We start from the raw sequence: 18,949 nt of genomic DNA, 5'->3' as shown, positions 1-18,949 counted from the left end.
CCTTGAAACTGAAAGTTCCCCACCCTTGATCTAAAGGATGTGCTCTAGGAAAATTACAATAATTATAAATAATAAACCCTCACCTAATTCTTAGACAGTTTTCCTAGTTATTATTTCATTTGTTCTTTACAATAATCCTATGAGGGAAGCAAAACAGGGATTATTCCTCCTCCTCAACTCTCCTCCCCTCTTGCCATTTTGCAGATGAGGAAACCGAATCTCAGAGAGGGGAGGTTACTTCCCCAAGGTCAGAGTTGGATCCAAAAGATCTGGAGCTAGAAGGGACCTCGGAAGTCATCTAGTCCGCTCCTCCAACATGTTGTCGATGAAGAAACCAAGGCTGACAGTGGTGGAGTGACTTGTCCCAACCAACTAGTAAGTGTCAGGCAGAATTTGAACCCAGGTCCTCCTTGTTCTGAGTCCAGCACCCTAATGGATAGAGTGCTGGATGTGGAGTTAGGAAGAGCTGAGGAGAAATGTTGCCTCAGACAGTAACTAGCCTTGTGACCCTGGGCAAGTCACTCTACCACTCTCCTCCTCAGTTTCCCTGTCTATAAAATGAAGGTAACAATAGCCCCTTATCACAGAAGGTTGTTGCGAAGCTCATGTGTAAATCCCTTTGCAAACCTTAAAGGGCAATATAAATATTAGCTATGTGGTTTTTCACTACCCGCATAACCACTCAGACCACAAAAGGTCTGAATCTCTGAATCGCAACCACAGGAGCCCCCAGGTAAACTTTGAAAAATGACCTTGAGCCACGGGGGCCACGCATTTGGCGGTGCTGAGGGGGTTGAAAGTATATGTCGTGCATATGTGAGAGTATATGAGTCCAGACACGTGCATGCAGGTGTATTGGTATGCATGCTTACGTGTTTACGGACACAGGAATATTGGCTGGTACAGAAGAGTGATTTCTTCTCTTGAATTGGTGCATACCTCGAGCCTAGCAACCCCTCCCTCTCCCTTCTCTCTACCACGGTACTTCCTTTCCTTTCGCTTCCTTTCTCTCCCTCCCCTTTCAGTTCTTAGCCTCAAGAAGAAACAAAGCTATTTCCCCCCAGCACCGAGAAAAGGGAGGAGCAGCCAGCGGGTCCAACCTGGAATTCGAATTCGAGTTTGCGAATGAAAGTGACCAGGGCCAGCCGAAAAGCCACGCTGTTCCTCGTTTACAGCAGCCTTGGGGGCTAGGGCGGTGGCTCCGCTCCTGCCTGGTCTAGGCAGAACAGATCTTCCTCTGCAGCGGTACTGATGTTCCCAGCCCCCGGATTTTTGGAAACCTTGGTGATTGTGACGCCAAGGACATAGGGAGAGGAAGCCTGACTGGAGTCCTGCTGAAGCTGGCTGAGGCCAGATTGCTGCTTGAGCCCTTCTCCGAAGAGACCACGAGAGTCCATCTTGCCTGCCCACCACCTAACCTGCTTGCCCACCTCCCCGCCAGCTTACCTGTCTGCCTACCTCTCTGCCTTTCACTACTGCTTGCGCCCTCCCCAGGCTTAGGGGTGAGTTGGGGGCATATGGAGGGTCTTTTCTGAATTGGTAGGAAAATACTCCCTGGGGAATCTAGCAGGGCCTGGCTCCCCTGCCAATCTTTAATCACAAAGAAACAGGATTCCCTGGGTGGGCAAGCCTGGAGGGAGTAGCTGGCCTACGGCTTCTGGCCACTGGGGGAGGGGAGAAGGAAGAAATGGCTTCAGCATGGATTTATTTTAAGCACAGTCTCTGAAAATTTATTCCTCTAATGAATCCTAGGATCTTAGAGCTGAAACTGACCTACCTTAGAGACTATCTAAAGTAGGTGTTCTTAATCTTGTTTGTGTCATAGACCCCTTTGGCAGTCTGGGGAAACCTGTGGATATCTTTTTTTCAGAAAAATATTCTTAAATACATAAAATACATAGGGTACAAAGGAAACCAAATGTTACTGAAAATAATAACATATACATATTTTTCCTCTCCAAGCTCATGGACTCTCTGTAATCTCTCCACAGAACCCATGGAAGACTGTGGACCCCAGGTTAAGAAACCCCAACCCCCTTATTTTACTGATTAGGAAGCAGGCTGGGAGGCTGGGGGTGTGTGTGTGTGTGTGTGTGTGTGTGTGTGTGTGTGTGTAATAACTTGCTTAAAGCAGCACAGCAAGGTAGTGTTAGTGTTTGGACTAGAACCCTGGTTCCCAGGTCAGGGCTCGGTTCTGTCACCCATATTTGTCTCTCCACAAAACCGCCACAGTTTAGAGAGAATTGAGATAAAGGATCCCAGGCTCTAGGCTCTAGGGGTTTTACCCTGTTTTGTGGGAACCAGACACACAGAGAAATGGCTTAAAAATAATTCTGGGCCACAGCTCCTACCAACCTCCCACCCAGATGCCTCCCAATAAAAAGCCTGGAAACTAACCATATAAACACCAATGATTCCCTGCAGCTATAGCTGTACCCAGACTGCCAGCTGTCAGAGGCCACTTGGGGGAGGGGGAGGGGGAGGATTGATCTCTCACTGGCTAGACAAGTAAATAGAATCTCCTGATGCACTGGCACAACCACCAAGAGGACTTGGGAATTAATTTCCCAGGAAATCTGATTTTTCAGTCTACTACCTTTAATCATTGGAAGAAGAAAATGATAAGGATGTTGGTGGTGGCTTTTATATATGCTTTAAGGTTTGCAAATTGCTTTTTACATATGTTATCTTTGCTCTTTACAACAGCCTTGTGAGGGAGGTGATAGTGTTATCTCCCTTTTATAAATGAGGAAACTAAAGGAAAAAGCAGCATGGTGTAGAAGGAAGAACACTGGATGCCAAATCAGATCTGGGGCCAAAACTTGACTGTGTCCTCTATCTGTAGGGCCATGTCACTTCACTTCTCCGGGCCTTGGTTACTTCATCTGTAAAATGGGTGAGATTGAACTAGTTAACTTCCAAAGACCTTTCTACTTGTAGCTCAGGAGTTCTTAACCTAGGGTCTGTGAGTGTGTGGATTTGTTTGAATTTTTTTTTTAACATTTTTATAACTCTATTTCAGTTAATTAGTTTCCCTTGTAATCTTACGTATTTTAGGTATGTCTGCAGGCTTTACCAGACTACAGAAAGGGTCTATTAACACAAGAGGTTTTAAAAAAAAAACCTGCTGTAACTCCAAATCTGTGGTCCTGATCCTCCACCTGTACCCTAGCTCTAAGGGCTCCCCCTCCCAAAACTACCTTGTATTCATTATGTAAATATCCTGTATATATTTATATATGCACATGTTGTCTCCTCTGTTAGAATGTAAGCCCCTTGAGGACAAGGATTTTTTTGTTTGTTTTTGTACTACCAGCAGATAGCACAAGCCAGTAGGCACTTAAAAAATTCTTTTTGGTTGGTTGATTAAATCAAGTGTTTTCTCCTCAGAATGATGGAGAAAAGGAGGATTCAGGCACTCATTCCTCCCTACCCCTTATTTTAAAAAAAAAAAAAAGGACACCATTAAGAAAAACTGTAATGAGCCTGCCATTTACTGCGGTGGGATGGGCAGCAATCCATCAGAACTGCAGGGAATGGTCTGATTGCCTTCCTAATCTAGGGAGGAGCAGACATGGTAACAATAAATCAATCAGAAAACATCCATTAAGCACCTACTATGTGTCAGGCACTGTGCTAAGTGCCGGGGACACAAAAAGAAGCAAAAGACAGTCCCTGTCCTCCAGCACCTTACAACTGAATGGGGGAGACAACATGCAAACAAATATATACAAAGCAAGCTATATACAGGATGAATGAGAGGTAATTTACAGAGAGAAAACACTAGAATTAAGAGGAGTTGGGAAAAGCTTCCTGTAGAAAATAGGATTTTAGTTGGGACTTTAAGGAAGCCAGGAGTGTCAGTAGCCAGAACAGAGGAGAAAGAGCATTCCAAACACATGGAGAACAGCAAAAGAAAATGCCCAGAACTAAGAGACAGAGTGTCTTGTTTATAGAACTCTCAGGAGGCCAGGTGTCACTGGACTGAAGAGTGTCTGATTTGGAGTGGAAAAATATGAAGGAGGGGGTTAGGTTATGAAGGGCTTTGAATGTATTTTGTATTTGATCCTAGTGGCAAAAGGAATTTTGGAGACACTGGAGTTTATTGAGTAGGGGGTGTATATGTGTGATATGATTGGACCTGTGCTGACTGGAGGATGGATTGGAATGGGGAGAGACTTGAGGCACGCTGACTCACCAGCAGGCTGTTGTAACAATCCAGGTGTGAGGTGATGAGGGTCTGCACTAGAGTGATGGCAGTGTTGGAGGAGAGAAAGGTGTATTCTAGAGATGCTTCATAGGTGATAGGAGCAGGCCTTGGCAACAGCTTGAATATGGGGGCGGTGAGAGATAGTGAGGAATCCTGGATGGAGAAGGGGTAGGCGCCTGAGATAAGAAACATACCAGCTTGCCAGGGATTGTAAGGGAGAGTCCAGGCCTAATCCTCCCATCCTAAGGGGCTGTTCAATAGATCAATAGGCATTTATTAAGCACCTATTATGTGGCAGCTAGGTGGCGCCATAGCACATACAATGCCAGGTCCGGAGTGAGAAAGACTCATCTTCCTGAGTTCAAATACAGCCTGGGACACTTACTAACTGTGTGACCCTGGGCCAGTCACTTAACTTTGTTTGCCTCAGTTTCCTCATCTGTAAAATGAACTGGAGAACAAAATGACAAACCAATACAGTATCTTTGTCAAGAAGACCTCAAATGGGGTCATGAAGAGTCAGACACGACTAACGTGGCAGACTGTGCTAAGCACTCTGGGGACACAAAGACAAAAATGAACCAGTCTACCCTAAAGAATTGCATTTTATCAAGGGAGGCAACACCCACATACATAAACTCATACAAAAAAACAAATACAGAGTAAATTGGGGAGGGCACCAGCAGCTGTGAGGGAATCAAGAGAGGCTTCCCAAGTTGCTTGCTTGCTTGTTAAGTCATTTCAGTCATGTCCGACTCTTCACAACCTCATTTGGAGTTTTCTTGGCAAAGATACTACAGTGGTTTGTCATTTCCTTCTCCAGCTCATTTTACAGCTGAAGAAACTGAGGCAAACAGGGTTGAGTGACTTGCCCTGAGTCACACAGCTAGTAAATGTCTGAGGCTGGATTTGAACTCAGGAAGATGAGTCTTCCTGACTCCAGGCCCAGTGCACTATCCACTACATGACCCTCCAAAGTCTTGGGGGAAGCTTTCTTTCTGTCAGACAAGGACAGAGAGAGGGACTGTTTTTTTCCCATGCTTAGCAATAGGGTCAGGAGAGAGATGTGACTTTATCTCTGCCTGTACTTTTATTTAGCAGGCTGTAGAAAACGGCGCGCCAGGCTCGACAACGCTGGAATCAACCTTCAAGATCCGCAGCAATGCGTTGGAGAAGCATGCTGCTGGCAGCCATCACCCTCACCTTACTCAGCATATTCTTGGTCATTTGGTAAGTTTAATCAGACACCCTTGGGAGAGCCTGTCTAGGCCTGATCACTTACATTAACCTCTCATCCACCTGTTCCCTCATATGGATAGAATCAGACATATATATATGGATATAGATATAGACATAGTTATAGATATAGAATCTCTCCAGGATTAAAAAAGAGGGAGGAAGGAAGGAAGAGAGAGAGGAAGGAAGGAAGGAAAAAAGAAAAAAAGAAAGAAAGGAAAAGAAAGAAAGATGTGTTTGAAAAGTAGAAACCCAAAACTGTGATCCCATTTTCTGTTCTGATGTCCTAAACTGTACAACCAAGTGCTTGCTCCTTAGCAGCCTTTGATTGGTCCTGGAAGAGATTACTTCAAGGCCTACCTTGGAGATACCCTTAAATAGGTATTTGTTACTGCAGCCATTCATTCTATTTTGTTCATTATTATGCTTATCAATATCCCAAGACTATAAATCTTCAGTGGTTCCCTATTGCCCACTGAGTGAAGTTCACACTTGTTTGCCTGACATTCAAGGCCCTCCATAATCTGGCCATGCCCTTCTAGACTCCCTAATGTGACTCCCCTCCACAAAACCAGGCACTCTGTCCTTTGAGCACACTCTGAGCCCTCATGACTTAGAAGGGCACTGTGGTACAGTGGAAAGAAAGCTAGATCTGGAAGCAGAAGTCCTGGATTCAAGGTCCAACTCTGCTACTTACTGCCTGTGTGACTTTGGACAAGTCACTTATCTAGGCCTCAGTTTCCTTATCTCTAAGATGAGATGGTTGGGCTAAATGGCCTCTCAGATTCCTTTCATCTTTCAACCCATGACCCTTTTACTCCATCCCTTTGTTCACACTGTTCCCTCTACATGGAATATCCTTTCTCCTTCTCTTTACCTGTGGGAATTCCTACCCATTCCTCAAATTCCACCTCTTCCAGGAAGGTGAAATTCCCTGCTCTCTCCTCATACCCCTTTGGAAATGTTATTCTGTTTTGGACCTCATATGGCCTTTGGTTTTATACTTCTTTGATGTACTTATCATGGAATATTGTATAGTAGTTATTTGTGTTTGTGTCTTCTCCCCCTCCTAGACTATGAGCTCTGTAAACTTAGGGACTGTGTCCTCTCTAAAACCTGTGACTCCTCCCAGGACTGGAGCACAGTTCTCCGCTCAAGATAGGACTTAATGATTTGATAAATATTTATTGAATAAAGTTGCCACGTTGAAGGGAGGGGAGGGAAGAGAGGGAGGAGGAGAGAAAGAGAGATCTATCAATAATGCCAAATAGAAGGAAATAAATAGAGGTGGCACTCAGTGTACAGTGGGTCCTGTGGTGCTGTATCAGTAATTAAGGGAACTTTCTTTTACTGTATCATCTTTTAGCACTTATTTAATCAAGTGCCCTTGAAGAGTCTGGCCTTTGTTTCTTTGATTGGATCAGGAGTCTTTGATGACCTCCTTGCCTCAAGGGAAAGCCTAGTTTACATGGGTTTGAGTCATATGTTTGTGACGCCAGGAACTTTTAGGCCATGTGGGTTTGAGTGAAATGTTGTGACGCCCTTTGACCCTGAACAGGATATATAAACCCAGAGGTTGGCATTTTTTTCCTTGGGTTCCCACTCACTGGAAGAGTGGCTCGTGACTCTGGGCAAGCTGTTGTAACTGCCCCCCAGCTTTGCTACCCCAGATGTTGGTTTGTATTTGGTCCGTTTGTAATTTGTTTGTATTTGCTCTGAAGTTCAGGGTGCTGGCTTTTCCTCCTGAACTACGTGAGTTTATGTACATATGTTTGATTAAAGTGAGATTGTTATCCCTTTAAAATCACTCTCCTTAGTAAAGCAGATTAAGGAGCCTGTGCTGGAAGCTCTTGTTGCTGGTCTTGTTGGGTCTTACACCCCACAACAGCTGCTAGCCAGATTGTTGCTACAGGTACTTGGTTGTTTGAAGGTGGGAATGCATTTTCACACAGAAATGGTGTTATTCATGGTGGTGAAGGTCCCCATTTTAACTTAAAGTATACTGTTATCTTAAGGACTAATGGCAGTATAGATCCTAATTATCTTTTTTTATAATTTTTGGGGGGAAATTTATTCTACCTGGGGATACCAAGAACACATTTTAACCCTAAATCTATAGCCCTGGGAATTTCTTTTCACCCCTGTAATAGTGCTGCAGGGTGGGTAGACGATATGGCTAGGGCTTCAGCGGACTGGGACAGGGCTCTGGCAGCCGGTGGTATGGAGCTGGGGAAGGGGCACAGGAGAGCAGTGCCTGTTCATATGAAGAGGGGCAGTTTTGAAATGAGTCACTTATAAGTACTATAAAGAATGTCCTAGAACACATTAGGAATGTGTTCTTTTCTCCCTCGGTCTCCCACTCTAATCTTCAGCAAAAACAATCCAGATTGCTTCTCTCTGATCCAGCTACTTGCTAACAACTAGCTTTGCCTTATATCAACTACAGGGTCAAAGTGGTCCAGTAATATGTTATTGTCCCAGAATATGTTATTGGTGGACTTAACTTTTGCTAAGCAAGTGCTCTTGTTTCTGAAAAAAAACATGCATCAGATCTCCTCTTTCCTTTCAGGATGTTAACCTGGAACTGGTCTGTCCATTACCTCCCATATTACCTCCCCTGCCCGGAAGCCTTGTAAGTATCAAGTTCGGTTTGGGTGTGGAATAAAAGTAATGACTCTCCAAGAACATTCTTGGGTAATGTTTAAGGGCATCCGATTGGCTTGGTCCCTGAAGTCACCCAGGTAAGAATACAACATGATAGAAAGACCACTGGTCATGGAATCAGCAAGCCTAGGTTTGAACTCAGGCTTCCATGTGAACTGTGTGACCTTGGGGATGGCACTAGTTAGCCAAGCCTCAGGATCCTCCTCTATGAAATTGAGCTAATGGTATACTACTACCCATCCAGGGCTTTATAGAAAAGTTCTCATCAATCTGAAGCATTAGTGATACAGATGTTACTGTGGTGTATTGTCTGTCATCAAACATCCTGCTCCTCCAGATTTCATAAAAAGATCCCTCTCACAAAGGACTGTTACTCAAAGAGACAAAGGTAGTAAAGCTACTGCAGCCTGGAAACATGGGTTCAAATCCAAGCTTGTTTCCTGACCACATGAATCACTTTCCCCTTCTGCTTCTTCAGTAAAATGACTATATGATCTCCAGTTATAACTTTTTTTCTTATATTATGTGTATAGTTACTGCTTTAGCAATTTGAAAAGCACTTTTCCAAGTAGTATCTTATTTCTTTTCTTTTTGGGGGGGGGGTGTTGGGGAGCAAACAGAGTTAAGTGACTTGCCCATGGTCACACAGCTAGTAAATATCTAAGACCAAATTTGAACTCAGGTCCTCTGAATCCAGAACTGGTACTCTATCCAGTACACCACCTATCTGCCCCAAAGTAACTTATTTCAAAACCCTTATAACATCCTGCAAGATTCAGCTTAAGTACCCCTTCTTCTATGTAATCTTTGTCATCTTCCCTGATCACACACACACACACACACACACACACACACATATATATATATATACATATACACACATGCCTGGATCTTTCCTTTGCCCTCTTCATTTCCTACCTTGTATTTTGCTCATCTGTGTTCCTATCGATGGAATGTAAACTCCTTGAAAGCATTGATTGTACATTTTTTTTTTGCCACGATGCTTTGGGACTTAGCAAACTTTTAATAAATGCTTGTTGAGTGAATTTAATTCTTAAGATGACCTTGTGAAGGAGGCCAGGCAGGAGTTATTATCCCAACTGCATAGAGATCGGAATTGTAAACAAGCTCTTGAAGAAGTGCCTTACCCAAGGACACCCAGGGACTTAGTAGCAGGGCTACCGCTCCAGCTTTGGCTGTTGGATTCATGTTCCCGGGACCTTGCTATTACATAGGACAACTCCCTTAGTGCCCAGATGCCTCTAGAATAATAGCATCTTCCTCACAACAACTCTGTGACAGAGGCAGTACAAGTGGTATTATTCCCATTTTGCAGGTGAGAAGATTGAGGCTCAGAGTGACTAAGTGGGAAGGAGGAAGGGAAGTGAATAAGCATTTATACAGCCCCTACTATGAGCCAGATGGGCAGCTAGGTGGCTCAGTAGATAGAGTACTGGGCCTGGAGTCAGGAAGATTCCTCTTCGTGAGTTCAAATCCAGCCTCAGACACTTGCTAGCTATGTGACCCTGGGCAAGTCACTTAATCCTGTTTGCCTCAATTCCTCATCTATAAAATGAGCTGGAGAAGGAAATGGCAAGTCACTCCAGTATCTTTGCCAAGAAAACTCCAAATGGGGTCATGAAGAGTTGACTGCACAACAACGTGAGACAGGCTCTATGCCAAGTGCTTTTTGCAAAATATTATCTCCTTTGGTTAAGTGACTGGTTCAGGGTCACACATCTAATAAATAGCAGGGGTGGGATTTGAACCTGTCTCTCCTGACTCTCGGGCCAGTGTCCTCTGAACCTCACCAAAGTGACTCTTGCTTTGTTTCTGCAGAGTGCCTCTGTCTGTATTCCACAAGGAATCAGTGCCCTGTCCCTGACTCTTACTGCCTGTGGGACCTGGGAAAGTAATGTAATATCCAGGGACCTCAGTTTCCTCATCTGTCAAATGAAGAGTTTGTGCTCTTTGGCCTCCGAGGTCCCTCCCCGCTCTAGGGCCAGGATCCTCTCACCCTCATATCCTAGGATCATAGTCATGCATGATCGGCTCACTTTCTTGGAGGAATCCGTGGGCCAGGCGCTGGGTGGGAATTACAGTGGCCGGCTCGCCAGCTCACCTCCACCTCCTCCCCACGCTCTCTCCCAGGCCACAACACAGCGTGGAGGCTCACCTGTAGTCTAAAAGACCTGTGTTTGAATCCCACCTCAGACAGGTCATATGTCCCTGGCGTGCCTTTACCTCATCTGCAAAATGGGTGGAGCTGGACTTAATGGCTTCCAAGAACCCTTTTGGCTTTAAATGTATAATCCCTTAACCTGGGTTCTAATTCCACCTCTAATACTTACTAGCAATGTAACCCTGGATAAGTCACTTAACTTCTCAGTTTCATTTTTTTCATCCCCAAAGTGGGGATGATAATAACAGTGCCTAACTCACAGTGTTGGGAGGATCAAATGGAATCGCATGGGCAAATTGATTGTCAAACCTTAAAATGCTATGTAAAATGTCAGCTATTACTATTATGATCAGGCCTAGGGATGGAAATTCCCTCTACCAGTGCAGGTCAGCACATCCTCTGTAACTTCTAGCCATTCATTCATTCATTCATTCATCCATTCATTCATTTAGTTTTAGTTTTCAGCATTCACTTTTATAAGATTTTGAGTTCCAAATTTTCCCCCTCCCCCTCCCCCAGACAGCATGCAATCTGATATAGGCTGTACATGTACAGTCATATTAAAATATTTCCACATTAGTCGTTGTAATTTCTAGTCTTGGAGAATTGCCTGAAGTACTGAGAGGCCAGAGTCACCCGGGCAGCATGTGTCGGAGTCATGACTTGAGGCCACATCATCCTGGCTCCAAGGCCAGCTCCCTATCCACTGTACCTTTACTGTTGCTGTTAATCTGGATTGCTAACCAATGAAATGACTGACTAATGGTGGAAATGTCACAGTACTAGGAGAACGGGATGACCTTAGCTGGGATCTTGGGACAGCCAGTGCCACCATCTTATGCCTTGTAAGTGCCCACCTAAAGCGTCCCCATTTCTTCCTAAAGGACTGTGAAGTGTAAGCTTTCATTTCTCTTTTTTCCCCTCTGATGCAGCTCTATGAAGTTGCCAGCCGCAGAAGAAAAGAAATTTCGACCTTTTCCTCAGTAAGAAGAGTTCCTTCTTTTCCTCTCTTAACAGTGGTCTGAGCTGGTGGGGCTGTGTCAAGAATGTGAACCTCATGCCTTGTTTGTCTTTCTTTGCAGATTACTCTATCCTCAACCAAAGTTGTTAGAACAGCAGTAAGTTACTGTCCACTGGGTTGGAAATGAAACGTACTTGGTGGGGGTGGGGGTGAGGGAGTGGGAAGGTGGAGAGGGTGCTTCCTGTACCTTAAATTCTCTCACTGGTTAAGGGAGCCTGATTCATTGCTTTAGAACCTTCAGAAATCGTGTCCTTGATGTAGAGAGGGAAGAGGGAGATGGCCCACAGATGCCCAGGGAGCAAAGTGGCTTGATGATCAGTGGCCAAGAAGAGCTTATCCCACCCGTATCCTTCACCCCTGCTGCCAGAAGCCAGCCACAGGGCTGGTGACAGCCATAACAAAGGAAACTGGTAGATTGGTTAGGGGACCCATTCCAGAATGAAAAATGCTACTGAATTAAAATATGATGGTGTGAATTTAAAAAGACTGGGAGCCTGAGGAAAAGTTGAACAGAGAAGAAAGCAGTCTTGGTCTTGGACACAGAAGGTATAATGAAAAGAGCTCTGCATTTGGAGTCCTAGGTTCAAATCCTAGGTCAGCAACACACTAGCTGTGTGAATTTGAACAAGTTTTTTCCCTGTCTGGGCTTCACTTTCCTCATGAGTAAAATAAGAGGGTTACCAGGCATGGTGATGCATACCTGTTATCCCTGCTGCTGGAGGAGGAGGGGAGAGGGTTTGAGCTTGGCAGATCTTTTGAGCGCAGGAGTTCTGAGTTGCAGCAGTCTAATCTGATTGGGTATCTATGCTAAGGCCAGTATCATCCAGGAAGCCCCTAGGACCCGGAGAGGATGTTTGGGAGATTTGAGAACCAGTTGTCTAGGGAGGGGCAAACCAGCCCATATGAGAAATGGAACAGAGAGACGTTCCATGCCATTCTTTACTGGGATTGGACCCCTGAGTCTAGCCTAGGCAAAATATGGAGACCTAGTCTTAAAAAAAAAACTAATTAAAACTACAATTAAATGAGGTTGAACTGGGTGGTCTATGGTGTATCTTCCAGCTCTGGTCCTGTGAAAGCTTTTATCACCATAGACAGGAAGCTGGGAGTAGTAGAGAGAAGAGTGGGCAGAGAGTAAGTCACTGGTATTACTGCCACCGCTGACGTGACCTTGGACAGGTCTTCCGTTCCCTAAGACTCAGTTTCCTTCCTCTGTTAAATGAGGGCATTAGAGTAGATGAACTCTGAGGTTCCTTCCAGCTTTCATATGATACAATTCCATTTTCTTACAACCACTGTCCAGTATCCAGTAGAACTAGAGAATATCAGATCTGGAAAGAACTATTTAGGGTGTGGAATTCAGAGCCCAAAGGGACCTGAGAGATCCTCTTGTCCAGATGAAAAGGATGCTAAAGGAGCTCCCAGTGTTATATAGGAATGGAAAGTCAGATAACATCAGAGTGTATCAGTGCTCTTCCAAATGTAAATTGTGTGTGTCTGCACTGACAGAAATGGCTCACCCAGATGATAGCCAGGGATGGGGCTCATTTAGTGTGGGAAGACCTGCGCTTAGAGGCAGGATTAGCACTACGTGAAGATGGAGTCACCACCACTTGCATAGTATGACTAGATTTGGGAGAGTCTTTCCTGTCCCCTAATTTCCTTTCCTGCTGTCTGAAATCCCTTTCCCAGAGTAGCCAAACTCATTCCTCAGTTTGAATTCAGGTTTAAAGTGGCAACCGCCCTGGGAAAGAGAATGCAGTGATTGACATTCACACTGAAAGCTAAGTGACTGGTTTCAGATCCTTTCCACTGGGCAGGTTGGGGAAGGTTTGGTTTGGGGTGGGGTGGGGGTGGAGAGTAAAAGGATATTTAGCTTCTGAAGTGGAGGGCGGGGTCAGGGGAGGTAGTCGGCAAATATCACAGAAGGGAAGAAAGGGACACAGAAAGACAAAGAAAAACCAGTGCCAGAGAAGATCAGTTAGGATGCCATTATTGTTAGGAAGGTATGACATGGGTGAGGAAGGAAGGAAGGAGGAAAAAAAGGATTTACCAAGTACCTGTTATGTGCCAGATACTCTGCTAAGCACTTTACAAACAATATCTCATTTGATCCTTTACAACAAACCTATGAGGTAGGTACTGTTATTAACCTCATTTTAGAGTTAAGAAAACTGAGGCAAATAGAAGTTAAGTGACTTGCCCAGGGTCCGTTTGCTAGTAAGTGTCTGCAAGCAGATTTGAACTCAGGTCTTCCTGACTTCCAGCCCTGTGCTCTATCCATTGTGCTTCTTAGCCTGGAAAAAGGAAAACATATTGGGAAAGGAAGACAGTATGATCACTGCCTTGAAGGATTTGAAGAGGGGATTAGCTTTGCTTTGAGATCAGAAGTAGGAGAGATTCACAAAAACTGCTGAAAGGAGTCCTGGACAAGGAGAAAGACTTTGAACTCAAACTTCACTATTTAGAGCTGACCCAAAGTGGAATGAGCTACCCCAAGAGGTCATAGGTTCCCCATCACTAATGGTTTCCAAGAAGAGGCTGGGACTCACCACATGTTGAGGACTTTGGTTCAGGAGCTGCTTGCACTAAAGGTCTTCTGATTTCCCTTTCAACCCTGAGATTCTAGGATTCATTCTCTTGCTGTGCCTGCTGAAAGAGAAGAAAGTAACTTTGGCCAGTGACCCCTGGAATACTCTTTATCTGGTGGTTTCACACTGTTCTGACCAGGCTTCCCTCACTGCTTTAAAGTATCCAAAAGTCAGACACTTTTTTACAAAAGTCTTTTTGCAATGTGCTGAAATTAAAGGTCCAGTCCCAGGATAACTGACTTGAACAGCAAAGGTTTTCAGTGACTGAAACACCTTGGATAAGTTCCTGTCTCTGAGTGAAGTCAGATTTTATGCCAGACCTGGAAGGTGCTTTTCACAAATAGCTCCATAAATACAAACTGACCACTGGAATCCACTGGAACACTATGATTCTAGCTCTGTGTTCTAGAAGGGATTGGGAAAGGTAAAGAGAGGGACGTTGATTTCACCATTTTCTCCCTTCTCTCTTACTAGACGCAAAGATGTGCTGACGCTTACACCATGGCTGGCTCCAATTGTCTCTGAAGGAACATTCAACTCCGAGCTCCTGAATAATGCCTACCGGCCCCTGAATCTCACCATTGGCGTCACAGCATTTGCCGTTGGGAAGTAAGAGGCTGGGCTAGAGGTGGAAGAGAGACCAGGAATTCTCTCTTTTTCTCTTTCACATTTCTCTACGACTTGCTCCTTGCCCCCCCCACCCCCATCTTGAAAGCAATCTATAATCTATATGCTGGGCCCTGGGGAGGTGGATGGGAGAGAAGGAATAGAGAAGAAGCATGAGACACCAGCCCGGTCCTCAAGGAACTTTTAGTTTAGTTAAAGGAGACAAAGTCGATGTCTAGATTCTCTCCAATAGTGAGAAACAGGGTGGTTAAAGATGTCTTTCAGTAAGATGGGAAGCTTTAGTGAGACTTTGAAAGAACTTAGGTAAGTAATAGGAAGAAGGGGGAGAGTTCTAGGTGAAAAGAATAATAAAAGTGAAGGTTAAAGAAACAAGAGTGAGTTCTTTTCTGTCCCCATCACACCTCATAATGCCCTGCCCTGCTCTGTATCCATCCACCAGGTACACAAGATTTGTCCGTCGTTTCCTGGAATCGGCTGAAGAATTCTTCATGCAAGGCTTTCAGGTGAACTATTATATCTTCACTGATGACCCAGAGGCAATACCTCACGTTTCCCTGGGACCTGGCAGAAACCTCTCAGTCATCCCCATACAAGGCTTTTCCCACTGGGAGGAAATTTCCATGCGTAGAATGGAGTCGATCAACAAATTCATTGCCTCCAGAGGCCATCGGGAGGTAGACTATCTCTACTGTCTTGATATAGACATGGTGTTCTGGAATCCTTGGGGTGCAGAAACTTTAGGAGACCTAGTGGCTGCCATCCACCCTGGCTACTTTACTGTTCCTCGGTGGCAGTTCCCTTATGAACGGAGGCCCTTGTCCACGGCTTTTGTTGCTGATGGTGAGGGAGACTTCTACTATGGCGGGGCAGTCTTTGGTGGTCGAGTGGAAAGGGTATATGAATTTACAGGGGGCTGTCACATGGCCATTCTGGCAGACAAGGCCAACGGCATCATGGCTGCCTGGCAGGAGGAGAGCCACCTGAATCGGCGCTTCATTTCCCACAAGCCCTCCAAGGTCCTGTCCCCTGAGTACCTCTGGGATGACAGGAAGCCCCAGCCACCCAGCCTGAAGCTGATCCGCTTCTCCACACTGGACAAAGACTCCGTGAACCTGAAGGACTAACGGGCACAGGCCAGGGGCCTTCGGCTTTCACCTAAGGCTGTTGGGAGGCAGAGGTGCCCAGAGCTTTCTCTGTTCACCGAGGACTTGGTGATGAGTTACTAGGGATGGGGCCGGAAGTAAGGAAGCCATGGAGTGAGTTTTTTAAAGGGCAGATGGGGCCCATGTAAAGGAAAACCTGTGGCTTTATACATAGGCTACTACCTTCAAGGTTTGTTCTCACCCAAAGCATTCACATCCATTTTAGTATCACAGTGTTTGAAAATCCACGCTTTTAGCATTTCATTAGGCAGTCCCCAAGCCAAGGGGAGTGAGCACATGTCAATATGTCATCAGACAGTTTCCTGCCATTACAAAGGTCCCAGGCCAAGAGGAGGATGCTGGTTGCCTAGAAAGAAAAGAGGAGTCCTGGACAAGGAGGAAGACTTTGAACTCAAACTTCACTTAAGTGTGTAGTTTTGTTATAAGCCGTTTTTTTTGTATGAAGCAGAGCGAGAGGAGCAGAGCTGGGGCTAATTCAAACTCTAGAAGAAAAATATAGTAACAAACAAACACAAAATGACGTGGGTTCTTTCCCAGCCTTGGTGCTTCCTACTGTTGGCTCTGTGATCTAGGGCAAGTTAGGATCTCTTTGTACCTCAGGCTGCCCACCTGTAAAATGTGGAGAAACATTTCCCTGCTGACCTCACAGTGGTGTTGTGAGGGCTGAATATGAATGTGAAAGTGCTTTGTGAATTGTAAAACTCTATGTACATGTAAAGGGTTTGAGTTTTTATTGTTATCATTCTTATAAAAGGCAGACATTCCTTCTGCTAGGCTGGGAACAGCCATGGGGCCGGGACCCTGAAGAGTCAGGCATTCTAGAGCCACTTCAGGGGTGCTAGAGGCTGGGTTAAAGAGAGGGTGGAAAAGAGCTCCTGGCTGCCAGGATTCTCCCAGATGTGAAGAGAGGGAGGTGAGTGAAGAGGCTGACAGCATTCCTGCTAGGGTTCTAACCAGCTTTCCCAAGTGGCAAGAGAGCCTGGAATGAGAAAACTCCATTCTTAGAACTAAGGAGCTGGTGGCTCAGTGGATAGAATGCTGGACCTGGAGTTCAAATCCAGCCATAGCCACTTACTAGCTGTGTGACCCTGGGGCAAGTCACTTAACCTCTGTCTGCCTCAGATTTCTCATCTGTAAAATGACACTAGTTTCCCAGGGTTATTGTGAGGGTAAGATCAGATAATATTTTTAGGTACTTTGGAAACCTCAAAGGGTTTTATAAATGCTAGCTATTATTACTAAGACCTGATTTCCAGGGTAGTGAATTCTCCTTTTGACCTTCCTGCCAAAGAATCTGAAAACATGGAGCAATGGGTCCTGATGCCACTAGGGCTTGCTGAATAGAGCCACAGGTGGGCTCCCCTTCCCACCAGACCTGTGGTATTGCCAGTGTCTGTGGCCAGACTGACCACAGAGTATACTTCCACAGTCACCACTTATTCAGCATACACTTACCCATGTTTGTAGCTTGCCAGATCTACATGAGAAGGGACCCAGAGAGAAGTAAAATGTAGTCCTTCTCTTCCAGGACCTTAGCTTTATTGAAGAGATAAGGCATAGACATGAGACAAATTAGTAAGGCGGGGCCATCTGTGATCAGTGTCCAAGGAGTGGCATGGGTGCTAGGTGCTGCCAGTGTTCACCGGGTATTTGTTAAGCACTAGACGCTGAGCTGGGGATGGAGAGGCAAAAGTGAACTGCTCTGTCCTCAAGGTGCTTACATCCTGTTAGGGACCACAACATATGAAATAAGTACAAGGTCATTAGGAAGCGGGAGGGGAGGCACTAAAGGCTGGGGGAATCGGGAAAAGCCTCATGTCAGAGGTAGCATTTGGGCTGAGCTTGGAACAGAGTTGGGGCTTCTAAGAGGCAGAGGTGAAGGAGGGTCTTCCTGGCATGGAGGACAGAGATGGCATGTGTGTAAGGAACAACAAGGACAGCATGACTGGACCATGAATGAATGAATGAATGAGCAAGCATGTATTAAGGTCTATGTGCCAAGCCTTGGAGATACAAATACAAAAACAATGACAGTCCCTGCCCTCGAGGAGTTTGCATTCTAACAGCTGATATCAGAATAGTGGCCAGGGAGGAGCACTTTGGTCTGGAATGTTACCAAGGTGGTACGTAGGGCTATGAAAGAGTAGTTATGATATACCCCTTCAGGAACCATAGCAATGGGAATTTGAGCATTGTTCTCAAATTGAGGAGGAATGGGGTTTGCAGGCATTCACAAGGTGGTAGGGAGAGAAGGTGGGGTGGAGTAGGAACCAAAGCAGAGCATGCTTGGGGTCTGCTTATCCAAAATAGTGGCTATGGGGATGCCAACATCAATGGTGGGAGTGGGGTGAGGGGAAGGAGTTCTGGAGATGAAAGGGTTAAAATCCACTAAAAGGGACTATAATGAGATTGGAAAAGTAAATTGGTCCCAGGCTTTTAATGCCAAACAAATTAATATTTATTCCTTCAGGCAATGGTGAGCCACTGGGGTTAATTGAGCCGAAGAGGGGGAGCTCACTGGGAAGGATTCGTGGAGAAGATGGACGTTTGAGCTGTTCTGAAGAATGGGCAAGAGTCAATGCTCTATTTGGAGTCTGGAGACCTGGGACCATATTGCATGAGGCTCAGTCACTAATTTTATGAGTTTGGGGCCCTCATGTATAAAATGACATGGTGCTCCCTAAGGTCCCTTCCAGTCCTGACATTTTATAATTATTTGGAGGTAGAGAAGGGGAGCTGCATTCCAGGAAGGTGCAATATCTGTCCCTGGTGTTATTCCTGCTAACCCTCTTCTAGCACGCTGCACTGAATCTGCTAGGCCTCAACAGCCTCTGGTGGAGCCCCTTCCCCCCACCTCCACCCTCTTGCCCCAGCTGGAGAATTGAATGATTAGGCTGCATCAGGCTTTGGTAGTCAGAGTCATGCTTGGGATCCCAGGAGAGACAAAGCCTGCCCTCCTTTGTATTGCCTGACCTTACTGGAACATGAGCAGGACCACAGAATCACTTTTCCTGCCTGGCAAAGACTAGCATTGGATAGGCAGGGGACCAGAACAAGGACCCTTCCCCCCACTATTGCTAAAGCAAGACACCGGATTCAAGCTGAGGGGTCTGCAAAACAGGTTTTTGCCACAAATAAAATATGGCGTGATGGAAAGAGCTGCTGGAAGAGGAGCAGATCTCTCTAACAGTATAACCTTGGCCTCTCTGATCCTATTTCATCATTTCTCAAATGAAGGGACTATTTATGCTACCT

The 18,949-nt window shown here is 45.4% G+C and overlaps 1 protein-coding gene across 2 annotated transcripts; it reads left to right on the top strand.

Annotated features, from left to right (window-relative positions):
• The first annotated feature begins 810 nt into the window (after positions 1 to 810).
• GBGT1 (globoside alpha-1,3-N-acetylgalactosaminyltransferase 1 (FORS blood group)) lies at positions 811 to 16,412 on the top strand. Of its 2 annotated transcripts, none has more exons than XM_036750981.1 (7): positions 811 to 1,502; positions 5,309 to 5,440; positions 8,016 to 8,078; positions 11,225 to 11,275; positions 11,375 to 11,410; positions 14,379 to 14,513; positions 14,971 to 16,412. In XM_036750981.1, exons 2-7 carry the CDS (start codon positions 5,373 to 5,375, stop codon positions 15,653 to 15,655), a joined length of 1,038 nt encoding a protein of 345 aa, XP_036606876.1. In that variant the 5' UTR covers positions 811 to 1,502; positions 5,309 to 5,372; the 3' UTR covers positions 15,656 to 16,412. The 2 variants fall into 2 exon arrangements, with proteins under 2 accessions (XP_036606876.1, XP_036606877.1); XM_036750982.1 differs by having other exon boundaries at positions 1,247 to 1,502; positions 5,312 to 5,440.
• Positions 16,413 to 18,949: the final 2,537 nt, after the last annotated feature.

This window comes from Trichosurus vulpecula, chromosome 3 (assembly GCF_011100635.1).
Source record: "Trichosurus vulpecula isolate mTriVul1 chromosome 3, mTriVul1.pri, whole genome shotgun sequence".
NCBI classification, from domain to species: Eukaryota; Metazoa; Chordata; class Mammalia; order Diprotodontia; family Phalangeridae; genus Trichosurus; species Trichosurus vulpecula.
The sequence above is the reverse complement of the archived record's forward strand: the minus strand, read 5'-3'. Positions and strand labels throughout refer to the sequence as shown.

What these genes read in the sequence shown, in the direction of transcription:
- GBGT1 (XM_036750981.1), top strand. Translation starts at nt 5,373, where the DNA reads ATGCGTTGGAGAAGCATGCTGCTGGCAGCCATCACCCTCACCTTACTC. An exon ending in AGCATATTCTTGGTCATTTG is followed by an intron (nt 5,441 to 8,015) that starts GTAAGTTTAATC and finishes CTTTCCTTTCAG; the next exon opens with GATGTTAACCTGGAACTGGT. An exon ending in ACAGCATTTGCCGTTGGGAA is followed by an intron (nt 14,514 to 14,970) that starts GTAAGAGGCTGG and finishes TCCATCCACCAG; the next exon opens with GTACACAAGATTTGTCCGTC.